Source organism: Neoarius graeffei, chromosome 6 (genome assembly GCF_027579695.1).
Source record: "Neoarius graeffei isolate fNeoGra1 chromosome 6, fNeoGra1.pri, whole genome shotgun sequence".
Lineage (NCBI taxonomy): Eukaryota > Metazoa > Chordata > Actinopteri > Siluriformes > Ariidae > Neoarius > Neoarius graeffei.
The window spans coordinates 8,243,795-8,259,818 of NC_083574.1; the positions used below are offsets into that span (position 1 = coordinate 8,243,795).

General features: G+C 37.5%; 1 protein-coding gene across 1 annotated transcript in view; it reads left to right on the forward strand.

Moving 5' to 3' along the window:
• Positions 1-16,024, forward strand: part of otogl (otogelin-like) — a 172,307-nt gene that overhangs the window by 19,640 nt on the left and 136,643 nt on the right. Inside the window, exons 19-23 of the mRNA XM_060923103.1 lie at positions 7,954-8,108; positions 8,427-8,548; positions 8,831-9,036; positions 9,404-9,528; positions 11,717-11,823. Of these exons, the coding sequence (XP_060779086.1) occupies positions 7,954-8,108; positions 8,427-8,548; positions 8,831-9,036; positions 9,404-9,528; positions 11,717-11,823 (715 nt within the window). The remainder of the gene's footprint in view (positions 1-7,953; positions 8,109-8,426; positions 8,549-8,830; positions 9,037-9,403; positions 9,529-11,716; positions 11,824-16,024) is intronic.

The following is a 16,024-nucleotide window of genomic DNA, read 5'->3' on the forward strand; positions in this document are numbered from 1 at the left end:
TGCTGCTCCTCGCTCTGACGTGGTGATGACGTCGACGGCTCTGTGACAGCTGCTCCCGCCAATGCCACTCTGGGACCTCCCCCCGCTGAACTACGGCAGGACCCACTCTTCACCAAGTGTGTCATTAAATCCCGAAATCCTGGCCAATCAGTCCCCAAAATTATAGAGTGGGTGATGCGAGGATTAACCGCCGCCTGAACTCTAAATTTCTCCCCTCGAAACAGAATGTGGACCGACACCAAAGGGTAGTTGTGAACATCCCTGTGCACACACAGCACCTTCACCAATTGTGCTCTCTCCAATGCCTCGTTTTGCACCAGGCTTTGGTGGATTGAGGTCTGATTACAGCTGGAGTCCACCAAAGCCTGATACATATCCCCTTGGATACTCACTGGTATGCGATACGCTCCGGCCCGATCGAGGGCGGTTCCTGGCGCGTCGGGGATCCGGACCACCGCGCCCACCTCCATCGCCGAGCACTGATGCTGGAGGTGCTCCGGCTCCCCGCAGTGCCAGCACACCGGCCCAGGCTCTCTCTCTGCACTGGTGTTCCGGATCTCATTCACCTGAGGGGGGGAAGACACAGACACGGAAGTAGGAAACGGTAGGACACCGTGGGTGCGGTGTGCCGGCTGGGGTCGAGCCGGCCCCCGCCTCCGCGGTGGGGGAATGGGGCGAGGGAGAGGAACAGAAGGGGAGAGAGAGGGAGAGGGGAGGGGAGAAGGGGAGACACGCTGTCCTGCCATTGGAACGGCCGCCATATGGTCCTCCGCCAGCTCAATGGCCTGATCTAGCGATGCCGGGCGATGGCACTGGACCCACTCCGCGGTCCCTTCTGGAAGTCGAGCGACGAACTGCTCCAGCGCCACCAGATTGATGATCTCCTCGGTGTCACGGTTGTCGGCCCTCAGCCACCAGCAGCAGGCGTCCCGGAGTTGCTGCCCAAACGCGAACAGCTGACTGACTTCCTCCAGGCGCAGCGCGCGGAAACGCTGCCGCTGCTGCTCCGGAGTGCAACCCACGCGCTGGAGGATGGCCCTGCGGAGGTCTGCATAGACCAGCCGGCTGTCGGCGGGGAGCTGTAGCGTGGCCAGCTGCGCCTCGCCCGTGAGCAGGGGGAGGAGGCGTGCCACGCGCTGTTCCACCGACCAACCCCACACTTCTGCTGCCTGCTCAAAGAGAGCGAGGAAGGCCTCAGGGTCGTCATGCGGGCCCATCTTCATTAGGGTGAGGTACCCGTAGGAAGGGCCCGCGGCGGTGGAGGTGGTGGACCCCGCCAACGTGAATAGGTGCCGGAATGCCTGGCGATCTTCCTGCTGCACCAGCACCAGGGCCTCGAACCTTTGTTCCTGTTCTTCCCAGAGGGCGACCAGCGCCTGGTGCTGGCTCTGTTGGGCCCCACTGTAGCAAGTGTTCTAGGTGGGTGGAGCACAGAAGCACGGCAGGCCAGAACTGAGTTCTCAAAAACCCGTTTATTTCAGCTTTTCAGCCTTAACTACATATACACACACGCACGCACACAAGTCTCCAGGTTGGGGAGTAGCTCCCTTCCTCCGCTCTCCCTCTCCTCTTATAGGGCGCGGTCACTGGGGAAGACACACAAACACAGGTTAATTCCCGTCAGGTGCAGTGATTCCGCCACTTACCTTCCCTGACTCCTCCCTCCATTCACAGACTGACGCTTGACCACGCCCCCGCTGCCACAGACTCCTATTTGTATAAATAGGGGACTACATAGGCAGTAAAATGTAGTTTTTTTCCTGCCATGGAAGTGCATTTGTATACCAAGGAGGAAGCAATTTGCATTACAGCCGTGAATGAGGATTCAAAATGGCGGCTCACCTCGGCTCGGCTCGGTTTTCCCTTTCGGGTGCTCTAGTTTTCTGTTAGAATTGGTAAAGAAAAAAATAAATATTATTTACCAGCTTAAGGTCGGTCTGGATGGTGAAATACTGTGACCTCGGCCTTGAATACTGACCTCGGCCCAGAGGGCCTCGCTCAGTACTTTCAAGACCTCGTATCACGGTATTTCAACATACGGACCTCCCAGCTGGTAAATAACATATATATCTTTTTAATTTGTGCTAAGGATATACAAACTTTTGAACTCTATAGTTATGCACTGTCAGTACACTGTATAATTATACAGTCTTTAGTGTCTTCATGTAGAGTAGCAGTAGGCCTTAAAGGAGACATATTTAGAAAAACTCATTTTTTCAGTGCTTGTGCGCACACATTTGGGTATCTGGAGTGTCTACCAAGCCACAAACTCTGAAATAAGACACCCAGTCACTTTCTTTTGGGCTTCTATTTCAGAAAACATGAGCTTCAACAAGTCGTTCAAATTTGGCTCCCTTTTCTATGTCACAAAAGGAGCTCATTAGAATTCTCCTGCCCCCTCATTTGAGTGTCTCCACCCACAGCTTTAGAACTGCAAATGTATATTCATGAGGAAAGTGCTACCTGATTGGTTGGCAGAAGAGGGGGGTGGGCAGAGCAGTGGCTTATTATCATTTAAAGGAACAGACACTCAAATCAGTTGTTTTTGAACAGGGCTGTTTAGACAGGGTGAGAAGAGAGCTGTGGGGTTTTATCCTTGTGGTATTTTGACCAAAGTGTGTCACAGATATTTCATTCAGACGTCAGGGAACTGCGTCAGCTTGTATAAAAGGGGTATGGTATGTCACCTTTGATTTATAACCTACTTGCAAATGTACGACAAACAACTTTTGTACAAAGTCAGTAAATAGTATAATAATGTTTCTCAACCTTGTGTTTCAGTGTTTCTGTACCAAGAGCTTTTATAAAGAGGAGATATACAGTATGAAAGTATTTAAAGGTTTAAATAATCTGCCATTAATATGAGGTGTAGGATACAATCAGTACAATTAATGTTTAATACAGTCTACAATTGAAAAGCAAAGAAATACCGTATACAGTACAGTAACAGACTCCTGGGAGAGATTTTTGGAAATGAGCCAAAAAAAAAAAAGAAATAGTTTAGAATTGCACTTAAGAAAAACTTTACGACTCAGAGATAATAAACGAGAAGAGTTTAAATATTTTAGGGTAATGAGTAAGAGGAATGGCTAATTGATCACCTGGTGAGGTGATGGGGTAGAGTACGTTTGGAGCGCTTTCAAAGCTAAATAACCACAGATAAACAATTTAGAAACAAATTGATTGGTAAGGTTGCGATTGTAGTCAAGGTGATGTAGTCAGTGATTTATTTTCGGTTGAGAAGTAGTGAACCTATAGATGATAAACTTGTCTAAGAAACAGTTTCTGACTGCCTGGTCTGAGTTAGCTGAGTGTGGTTATGTGTTTAAGGCATAAAATAGAACATTATTTTTGACATTTATAGGATAAAATAAGAATTGTTGTTAAGAAACAAACAAGGTTGCAACAGAACCTTGAATCTTGATGTTCTTTGTGAATGAAATTTCATGACAAAAACTACAGCAAATAAAAGAACAAGTTGTTTTTGAAACAATGAAATAAACTCGTTAATCAGTTCCTTAATGCAGTATCATCATTCACTATGAATAATGCACTCACTTTACCATATACCGTATCTTAAAATGAGTCAGAATCGTAAAAGAGTAAGGTCACTTTATCGAATTTAATACACCGAGCACTTTTATCTGTGGCCAGAAAGTATGCTTCATTTCGTCTGTGAATTTGTTGGCATTGGGTTACAAATGGAGCAAAGTGCTGCTGACAAAGAGCCTCTGTACATAATATGTTAAATTAACCAGGTATAGACCTACCATAAAGCACCCGGGTGTGTCCAGGGCAATAACAGGTCATGATAAAGACCATGAAAGTGATGCAGGAAGTGTTTCTTAGAAGGATTTCGGGCATCACTGATCATAATCAATAAATACAATAAAAGACAGTGCAGATTTAAAACATTTTATTGGTAGTTGCACAGACCAGGTTTTCTCAAATGACGGTGTGTGTGCTCCTAGGGGTACTTGAAGGTACTACAAAGGGTACTAACAAAAGAAGAAAATTGTGACTTCTCAAGGAGAAAAGAAGTGCTACATTTTTCTGATATTAATTTTTCTAAAACTAAATGTACTGTAATTTGAATTACTAATATGATTACAATGTAAGTAATTAACTTTTTATTGCACAGACAAACTGTGCAGATTTATTTAATAATTGGACACCGTAATTAATGTATAATAAGAAAAAAATATAATTTTTCTGCCTGCAGTCATGAAAGAGATGTCTTTTTTTTTTTAAGTAAGGACATCATGTGCATTCTACAGAAGACAACAACACAGGACTAGTTAAAAAGACCAAAATACCACAAGTTTAGAAATAATGTATACACTACCGTTCAAAAGTTTGGGGTCACCCAGACAATTTTGTGTTTTCCATGAAAAGTCACACTTTTATTTACCACCATAAGTTGTAAAATGAATAGAAAATATAGTCAAGACATTTTTCTGGCCATTTTGAGCATTTAATCGACCCCACAAATGTGATGCTCCAGAAACTCAATCTGCTCAAAGGAAGGTCAGTTTTATAGCTTCTCTAAAGAGCTAAACTGTTTTCAGCTGTGCTAACATGATTGTACAAGGGTTTTCTAATCATCCATTAGCCTTCTGAGGCAATGAGCAAACACATTGTACCATTAGAACACTGGAGTGAGAGTTGCTGGAAATGGGCCTCTATACACCTATGGAGATATTGCACCAAAAACCAGACATTTGCGGCTAGAATAGTCATTTACCACATTAGCAATGTATAGAGTGTATTTCTGATTAGTTTAAAGTGATCTTCATTGAAAAGAACAGTGCTTTTCTTTCAAAAATAAGGACATTTCAAAGTGACCCCAAACTTTTGAATGGTAGTGTATATAGTCTGCAGTGTGTGGATAATCACTGCTATAAATGTGATACTATAAAGAAACGGTAAATATTGCTTGTTCTTTCCCCGTATAGTATTTCTAGTCCAGGCTTTAAAAAAAAAATCACTGAAAGAGGTTACAGTAACCAAAAAGTACACATTAAAGATCTAGACTTATGTGTGCCTGCTACTTATTTAAACTAGAAGGGCACCCAGTAGACTTCATACCTTCGTCAAGCCACATATTCAGATTTGCATCAAAATCTAATCAATTGTTCCTTGGCCTATGGCTCACCTTTCCTCAGAATTTCATCAAAATCCATTCACTACTTTTTGAGTTATGTTGGGAACAAATAAACCACCCAAACCAACAAACGGAGGCGAAAACATAACCTCCTCCAATGAAGTTGGTGGAGGTAAAAAAAAATAAAAAATTAAAATGAGTGAATAATCATCAAGATTACATCATATGTACATATATTATACGGACACGAGTGTTTTACTGGGAAATCCGCCACTTGTATTTTTCATACGAGCTCCATCCGGGACATGGAGAACCAAAACCATGACATAAATCTCTGTATGTCACTCGTGAGGAAATCGATGAATTGTTTTGATACTTTTTGGAACTTTTTGTTTGTGAATGTGTCGATATAATAAAAAGAAAATCATACGCTGGCTTGAAGATGTGGAGTTTATCTTCTTGTGCTGAAAAACTTGCGTTTTTCAATATGAGCAGCACGCTGTGTGAGCACAATCGCTATCAGGCACGTTAAAATGTAAATAACTTTTCTAGAATTTCACCAAAACTCATTGAATTTTCAGCATTGTAAGAGAACTCCCTAAAGTATTATTCAGCAAACCCCCAGAATGATAGCACAAATCTAGAATTTTTAACAGAATTTTAGTTCTTAAAATTTAACGTAATTATGGACGTCACGCGTAACATTTACACCCGTGAAAAATCACTTTGAATGCTGTTTTGAAAGTTTTGATCAAATATTCTCTATAATAAAAAAATCGCTTAAATATTAAAAACAGTCTTTTAATGTATCAAAAATAATTTTGATAAAGCAAGGAAATTCAGAAGAAAATTTGTTTTTTCTTTTGCTTGTTGTGCGCGTCACGCTACCAAAATCTAACTAACCCCTTCACGAACAATTCCAACTTTCATGGACTTGTAGCGCGAATAAACCTTTCAAAAAAAAATATAATACTTCTCACCCAGTAAATTAGAATCCTGGTGATTTATATCCTCGTAGCTTCAGTAGATCTAGGGATTTAGTCGATTTAGTAAATCCCAAACGCTGTGAAACACGCCAGCCATCTATGGTGAGAAGTGCTGCTGTAGTTGAGAAACTCTCATTTCTCCCGCTTCCAACTAACTCCGTGACCCATACCAAAATAACAATGTCACGCTCATCACTTAAGGATGATTTGTGCCAAGTTTCACGGAAAAATACAGCGAAATAAACTTGCTAGAAGCATTTTTCAAAATCCCAAACATTATGAAACATTTCTTGTAGGGTTTCAGGTTACAAATTTCGAGAATAGAGAAATTGTGGCGCAAAAGTTTGCCACTAAACTCGCGAAAATACTCCATCCTAGCGAGTTTCACAATCGAACTAGGCTACGTGACAGTCCGTGACCACCCAGGAATGTTCTAGAAGGTACACTTCTAGGCACGTGCGATCAAGAAAGACGCCACGTGAAGGTAGTAAAGGTAGTATTTCCACTGTCTTATGACGTTTTTGCTTGTTTTAGCGTGATAAACAATGCATTATGGGTAATCATTAAAATGCTGATTTCAAGGTTAAAATGGGTAAAAACAACTAATTTATATAGATATTGTAAAAATTGTGCCTAATAGTTATTTCAGTACATAAAATCAAAACCTGAATTTTTAATTTTTTTCCCTATGTTACACCATTGTGCATCTATAGCATGCTACTCATCTCATACGAAATACATCATGGATCTGAGTGACACATTTAAATAATATTGGCTGGCGTGGTGTGGTCTATCAGGTATATTCCATCCTGAATGGAATATATCTGATATACCACAAAAAACTGTTAATCAGTATTATTATTATTATTATTATTATTATTATTATTATTATACATACACATTCCTTTCGGGTGTTCAATGCGTCTTTCTCTTTCAAAATTCTCTCAGAATCTTCTGGATTTAACGAAGCAAACCTGGCGGCCATGTTTGTTTACAAATTGTCACAGTTGCTCGCAAGTGCGGAAGTTTTACGTCTCTGACATGTGACGTCATGTTGTCTTGACAACCATCCGTATTCAACGCTGATTCTCCATTGAGTAGAGTGACGTAATACACGTAGGATAAGCGATATGCTAACAATATTGCATGCTATCAAAGCAAATGAATGAAACCTGCTAGAAGGGAATAGAACATATGTTTTTATTCCATCAAAAAAGTGTTCTGTATGTATAATAATTCCCGATATTTCACTCAGATGACATCACTCCTGGTGTTTTCCCACTGACTAGTGGATGCACATTGTCAAAATGCTGAACCGGTTCAGAGTTAAAATTCTTTTGATTAACTTGTGTTTTTTTTTTTTTGGTGGATGTGTCCATATAATATAAGGAACATTACACGGTGGTGCGATGATATGAAGTTTATCTTCTCGTGTTGAAAAAATATTTCACTCGTTCGTGATATATACATTCACCAACTTCATATCTTCATGCAAGCATGTAATATCCTCTGTGTATGTGATCCCTTAAAGTTATATACATATATAAAGTTGAAATGTTATGTAAGTAAGTCTGTGTTTGTTATTGTATTTAGTGACTGTTTTTTGTATTTGCTCAGGAGAAACATGCCTCAATCTCCTCCTTTTTATGTTTTAGTTAACTTGGTGCCAGGGCTCCCTCTCCCAATAAAGATTTCAATTTCATCACTGTGAAGCCACTGATAGTGGCTTTAATGCACTGTAAACCATGTCAAGAGATGAGCAGTAAATGATACAAAACTGATGTTTAGCATGATGTTGGACATTTATCTTCTATTAACCAAGTTTGATTAAATATCTGTGAATTTTGTGTTCGTTGATTTCAGTTCCCAACCTCGGGCAGGACCGGGATGGGATTTGTCGCTCATGGGGTCAGCACCATTTTGAGACATTTGACGGAATGTACTACTACTTCCCTGGAACGTGTTCATATATCTTGGCCAAAGATTGTCACTCAACAGAGCCGCGGTATACCGTCTGGGTGAGACACTTTTACAGCACCGTTTTCAATGAAGCTGAGCTACAGACCACTGAGTCACAGCACACTTAATAGTCATACAGAGTCTCTTTTTACTTTGGTATGACATTTTACCTTCAGTGAGATCATCAACAGTGTAGTGATCCCTTGTCCCTTCACATACTTTGATAAACAGTGTTTTGTACAATGAAAAGATAGTTACAAACAAATGTATGGCGTCATTCTGAAGGCTTTTTTTTTACTGACCACTTCTTTATCTGTCCTCAGATTGCCTCTGTGTTCTTCGACTTGACTTTCTGTCTCTGTTTCTCTGAATGGCAGGTTCACAACAGTCGTTCCTGTAGTGGCTCAGTGTACTCTTGTCCTCGTTCTCTCAGTCTGTTCTTTCCAAACGAGGAGGAGATCCACATTAGAGGCTATCGGGTGCTAAAGGGGGAACAGAGGTTAGCGTAATTGGATATATAAATAATTAAAAAAGTATCAAGGAAAGTCGAATGACTATGCACACGAATCGTTTCTTTTTACACATTACAATAAGAGTCATTGATGTTGTTGAGACTGTTTATTTGTTTGTTTTTCAAAGCAGTATAATTAAGAGTGATTATATGCTCATCCTGATTCACTCGAACCATTTTCATGCTTTTAGAATGAAAATGAAGTCTCGCTGTCCTTTAAAAAAAAAATCTTTATATTATGCTGTTCTTATTCTTGTTCTCTTGCTGTAGACTGAATTTGCCCCAAACGGTTCATAATGTCTTTATTGAGCGTCTCGCTGACTACATCCTGGTGAAGAGCACATTTGGCTTCTCTCTGGCCTGGGATGGAAGCTCTGGCGTTTACCTCAAAATGACAGAGGAGCACAAAGGACGGCCTTGTGGCCTGTGTGGAAACTACAATGATGACGGATCAGATGATCTCAGCACCAGCCTCGGTGAGACAAACAGGCCGAGACACACTTACCGTATCTATCAGCGACCAGTTCAGGTCAATTACATCAGCTCTGCATGTAGCTGAGGTAGACTTCGAGTTTACTCATGCTGTGACAGGAATAATGCAGATAAAAATTCAAATATTTCAGAAACATATTTTTTTGTGGTTAAATATATTGTACAAGTTGTGATGGAATGCATATTTCAGTGTCCTTTTAATTGGACAGGAATTGATATAGAATTATGTAATACGGTATATTTTTTGTCTCCTACACCCTAGATAGAGTAAATTTCTATATCAAAAAGGTTTTAGGTTTAACTAACTATAGACAGGTTTAAGAAGACAGAAACTGTTTGTTGTACTTTTAGGTATAAAATCTGAAAATGTTGCTGAGTTTGGGAACAGCTGGATTGTGGACCTTCCCCATGAACCGCCCTGTCCTGCTATAGATGAAAACTTTCCTGGACCATGTTCCTCTGAGTCTGAAATGGATGTAAGTGTATGATAGCGGTGTGATGGTGTTTTCATCCTGGTTTTTTTTTTAAACTTCTGATAAGAAATGGTAGGAGTCAAAATGTAAATGCTTCCAAAGCAAAATAGACCGGCGGCTACAATTATCGACACTTAAACGATCTTTTGGTCGTTGCAAAAGTAGAAAAGACTTTCAATACATAAATTGTGCGTGAATAGTTACTCAAACTTCCACTGGAAAAAAAAAGAGTTGATTCCCGATTACTTAGCGTATCAGATCACGTGACGCTGTTCCACAAATGTTGATACCTTTGTCCACAGTTATTGACATCGTTCCACAATTATCGACATCCAGATGATTATTTATATATATATATATATATAAAAAAATCGGTATGTGGTATTAAGTTAACAAAACAGTTTCTATTTAATTTTTTTTTACATAGACTTCTATTTAGTACAAAATATCTTTTATATAAATATATTGATGCCGGTGTTTATGTAAATGAGGAAGTAATTCTAATGTTTGTAAACAAATGAACTGATAATGTTTAACCTGTGACAGAAAATCTTTTTGTTCCACTTTCTAAGTATTTTCGTAGATCACATTTTGTTAATCATTCGTTGTTTGTATTAATTTCTAGTTTTGTAGTTTACCGATAAATGTCAACAGGCAAATGACACTGTAACCCATGAAAATCCAGGTCAAAGGTCGATTATTTTTATTTTTTAATTGAGATTTTAAATTTACATCTAAGAATATAGTGTCTACTGATATTGTAATATGTGGTAGATATTTACAACAAACTGCAAAAAAATATTTTCTGAATGGAATAGAAAAATCTGAATATTTCAAGCATGTAATTTTTTATATGCTAGGAATTTCATTCTGGTCTAATTCTATTTATTGCAATAGGATTCCAAATACTCTATAAACATTCCATTCTGTTATGAATCAGAAAAAAAAAACCTATTATAAATCACAGCACTTTTATTTTTTTAAAGTACTTCATCTACTTCAACAATGCTACACAAAGATCGATCCATAACGGTTATAAATGTCACTTAATTCCACAGGGTGTCGATAATGGTGGACACCGGTGAAAGTGATCACTATTATCGACACCTCACGTGACTTCTCAAACGCGTGTTTAGATACGAAATGGCGACTGTCAAATGAAAGAGTAAGAAACAAAGTAGGTTTCGACGAGGAGATCATGAAATATCGGTGAATTTGATGAGTAAAAAACATGTCCATGATCTTTCCACCACGCTTACCTGCGATGATAATGTCTGGGTTTTCCTCAACTTGCTGATCGTGCTGAAAAAAATTCCATCTCAGGTAACGAGCTGTGTCATCAGACGACAAGGTCAAAGGGTGAGGCGGGTCTTCCGGTTGATTAATTAACCAATAATAACTGTTGTAACTGAAACTCATCTTTGCAAAATTGTTTTTTATTGGTAAACCTGAAAAGGTGTCGATAATTATGGACTGTGGGTAATTGTAGCCGCCGCGCTAGTTTTTAAATAATGCATTAATCAGTGTGAAAATTGTGACTTCTTGCTAGCTTTTATGGCAGATTGTTAGCAAAAGTAAGCTAACTAGCACTAGCTGTGTAATCTGACCTGAGGCACCAGCGATTTCTGCTACTTCCTTTATTTGTTTTTATCTCCATATTATTCTTTATTCCTTTATTTCCATACACATTTAATGAAACACTGCATATGACAGAATTAGATGAAACCATAGTTGACTATGTCAAACCTAATTAGCATGGAATTGAGAAAAATCAGTTCAATTCACACTTTTCATGCCTGTTTTGTAAAGGCCATAAACCCACAAGAAGAGTAATAAAACACATATAATGAGTTGGTAATTATTCTTAATTAGTACTTAGAAATGTAGTTTCACATCTGCTTCATTTACTTTACTTATACATTATTTCGAATTTCTATTTCAATTTTCTTTTAGCACACATGCAATTAACCGCTCTTTACTGATGTAGGTAGTTAACCATCTGAGGAATTGCTAAATGCTAAAACTCTTAGATAATTCATTAACTATTGAAGACAATGAATATAAAGTTCCGTAATCTTAAATGTGTGTATATACAGTACAGTAGGTGTGATGCTATATGTGGATTTATGTTTATTTTCTGTATTCGCCGGTGTGTCATTCAGACCTGTTTTGTTTTGTGTCCTTCACACAGGATGCCATTGAGAAGTGCAGTGCTTTGCTTTTCTTTCCTTTTGTCTCCTGCCATGAGAACATAGATCCCAATCCGTTTGTCGCCAGCTGTGTGTCAGATCTCTGTGTGTAAGTAAAGTCAGCGTGTGTATGCATATCTGCGTGTGTTTATATGATATGCAGAATAAGGTGGTATAATTGCGATAATTCAAAGTGGATTTGTTGTTGCTCATTTGAGTGCCTGGACTAGAAAATATGTGGTTGGACAAAAATTTTCCTGCATACAAAGGCTCTAAAATTCCCTGAAACTTTTCTGCATTGGAATTTTAGTTAAAATTCAATATTTCGATATTTTCAAATGGTACTGAGCATTAAATGTTATCCTGCCATTGACAGAGTTAATATTCACAGTAGCTATGCTGTGCCTTTAGTACTGTGTGTGTATATATAGAGAGGATATTACACAGTTGCATGAAGATATGAAGTTTATCTTTGAGTGGTGAATGTATATTTCACGAGTGAGCATAGCGAATGAGTGAAATATATTTTTCAACGCAAGAACCCTTTTCAAAAAAAAAGTATACTTCAAGTTAATTTTGTTAAGTATACTTAAGTAAAGTTAAAAAGTATATTCCCTTAAGTATAATTTTGTGTACCAAGTATACTGATATCAGTGACTTACAGTATACTTGTAAGTAAACTAATTAATACTTTTTGGGACTAAATTGGCCCACTTTTAGTTTATAAAAAGTATACTTTAAGTCTAAGAGAAGTAAACTTTGAGTATACAACTGGCATTTTTTATTTTGTACTGCAAGTATACCACAAGTAAACTTGTATACTAATAGTTTACTAGTTCTATACTTGTAGTCAACTCTTTAGTTTACAAAAGCATACTTCATAGTATACTGGAAATATACTTGTTTTAAACTTCTAGTCCACTTTTTAGTTTACTAAAGTATACTTTATAGCATATTGGAAATATACTATTAGTTACTGGTTATATACATCTAGTCCACTTTTTAGTTTTGAAGTATACTGCAATTACCCTTCTACTGTAGGTATACTATTAGTTTTCTAGCCCAAACCCTTACCTCATGCCAGAGGTGGACAAAGTCCCCAACTTCATTACTTAAGTCAATGTACAGATCACACTGGTCAAATGTTACTCAAATACAAGTGAAAGTTGTTGTCAATTTTTTACTTAAGTTAAAGTACTGAAGTACTTAATTTTAAAAATACTTAAGTATTAAAAGTACATTTTCTGTCAACGCATCGTTGTATTATTGCCACAATGTTTACAAAACCTAATGCCGTTACCAAAGACAGAAATATGAATTCACAAAATGAACGCATGCTGTGCATCATGGTGGTTTAACGTTAAAGTAGCTAGTCAGTGAAGCTCCACCTGACATGCTAGCAAACTCTTTTCAAACTCAAAATCATATTGGGTAGCTAACACTACTAGAAAAAGATTTCCACATTGTTTATTTGGCAAGATTATGCTGAAACATATTTCTGAAAGGACTTCAGATAAGTTAACGTTATTCATCTTAGCGTAACTCCGTTTTTACATGCTAACTAGCAGTGCCCAAGTTAACTAGCTATGTGTAAATGTTAGCCGTGGACAAGGCTATGGCAACTTGGCGGGCAAATCCATAGAAAGTCATTTGACTAACCAGACTGCATAGCTATTGCAACGTTATCACTAACTCTAAAAGCATACACAACTTTGTTGCAAGCTTTCTCTTGGAATAAAATGTTTATATACCTCAATATGCTTCTGCAGGTTGGACAGCGAGTTTTTGTAGGCTGTGATGTGGTTCGTTTTTGGCAAACAAAGCAAATCCTTTCTGAAAACTGAAACATGGGTTCTAGTTATGGCCACGGGAGTGCGTGCATTCCCCAAAAGAACCGCCTCCTTCCATTCTGGCATCAGCTGATTGTGTTTAAATAATGCTGTTGAGAAATCATTGAACTTGATTTTATACAGTCTATGGACGTGACGTGACTCTAGTGATTACTGATCGGCTGTCTCAGTGTCACCTGCGAAAAAACCAATCACGTTTTAGAAAAGAAAAGAAAAAAACATCCACTTTCAAAGCTGCTTCATAGTAACGAGGACCTTGATAGAAACGTAGTGGAGTGAAAAGTACAATATTTGTCTTTCAAATGTAGTGAAGTTAAAATCACAAGGTTCCAAAAATAATAATACTCAAGTAAAGTACAGATACTCAAAAAGTGTACTTAAGTACAGTACTCAAGTAAATGTACTTCGTTACTGTCCACCTCTGCCTCATGCACACTACCAGTAGACAACTTAAGTGTTTTGTACTTTAAGTTACAATGAAGTTATAAAGGTAAGAATTCACAAAATGACCACAGATACTCAGGATTAAGAACATATTCATTTTCTTTAAAAATCAAAATTTAAAGCAAGATTGTATTAAATGCCAAAGTATAAAAACATGGCAATGACAACTGAAATTGACATCCAAGCTCTAAAGAAAAAGAAATAAAAAAAAAATAATAATAATTATCCCACTCAGGAGAAATAAAAAAACAAACACAAAACACTTATATGGAGCCACAGACATACCTAAGAGTCAACAATGCTGAAGCACAACTACAGGGCAAGTACACTTAAACATAAGGCATAAATATTTTAATACTGTATTACACTTTTGTTAAGTATATCTTGATCAAAAGTTTAAGTATAAGCTTAATATACTTAGACTTTTCTATATACTTTTCAGTATAAGCCAAGTATACTTATGTATAACTTTATTAAGTATATCTCTGAGAAGTAAATAAAAAGTAAACTGAAAGCATACTCTCTTATTTTTAGTTTAAAAGAAGTATACTAGAAGCACACTTGAATAAACTTCATATCTTCATGCCACCATGTAATGTTCTTTATATAATATGGACACATCCACAAAAAAAAAAAAAACGCAAGTTAATCAAAAGAATTTTAATTTTGAACCGGTTCGCCATTTTGACAACACGCTTCCAGTCAGCGGGAAAACACTTGGAGTGATGTCATCGGCATGAAATATCGGAAATTATTCTATCCACATTCACTGGATCTGGAGTCACGTGCTCTGATTGGCTACTACTAGGATATCAGCTCATATACCGTGAGTAGGAAAAACAAAATGGTGGAGCATGTTGCTGAACCAACCGAGGACGAAATAAAAATCTTTTTTTATTTTTCAAGAATTATTATTACAGCATTTTTCACAAATCACTCCTGTCATTTCGCCGGTTTGTTTACATTCTAAGCAGAAATTATTTTGTTGGACGTTTTGCATTAAGTTTTTATTTATCGAGTTTGCAAAAAAAAAAAAAAAATGCTCTGTTTCTCAAAATCCAGTGAATGTGGATAAAATAAAACAGTGATTCCCCTCAATCTCGTCATACATGGCTTATAGCCGACTCAGTGCTACGCGCCTCGTCGGCTATCAGCTCATGTACGACTTGATTTCGATTTTGCGGAATAACTTAAATGTAACTCAGATACGCGATGTATTTCGTATGAAAATGTGAGTTTTTCAACACGAGAAGATAAACTTCATATCTTTAATCCAACATGTGATTTTCTTTTTATTATATAGACACATTCACAAATAAAAAGTACCCACATTTCTCAAAACAATTCATCAGTTTACTCACGAGTGAAGATATTGGAAAATATGATACTCAATGTCCCAGATGTAGTTTGTATGAAAAATAGGAGTGGCATATTTCCCAGTAAAATGTCATATATATGAGTGATTCCACGCTTATGGGTACTGAAATGGGGACATGAACTTATTTTTAAAAATTCACCTAAAACCATTTCTTTTTTTACCATCAGGTCACAAAACATGTAATCTTTAATGAATGATATGTTAAAAGATAACTTTAATTTTCTGAGATGTAATAAAAACATATTTATATGCAAAAGTCAAGCCTATGAGTTCCAAAATGATGTCTGTTACATTACTTCTGTTACGATTGTCCATCTCGTGTCTGTTACAAATTAATTACAATCTAGCTATATACCATGTTAATCTTATTGAAAGAATGTGTATGTTTATTCTACTACACATGTTTATTAATTATATTTGCTAAAACATCACCTTCCTATGTTTCAAAAAGTCATTCTACATTGTTAAAATTGAGAATATATATGTCCACAACACTTCTGTTACGTTCTGACTTTGGCATATAAATATGTTTTTATTACATCTCAGAAAATTAAAGTTATCTTTTAACATATCATTCATTAAAGATTACATGTTTTGTGACCTGATGGTAAAAAAAGAAATGGTTTTAGGTGAATTTT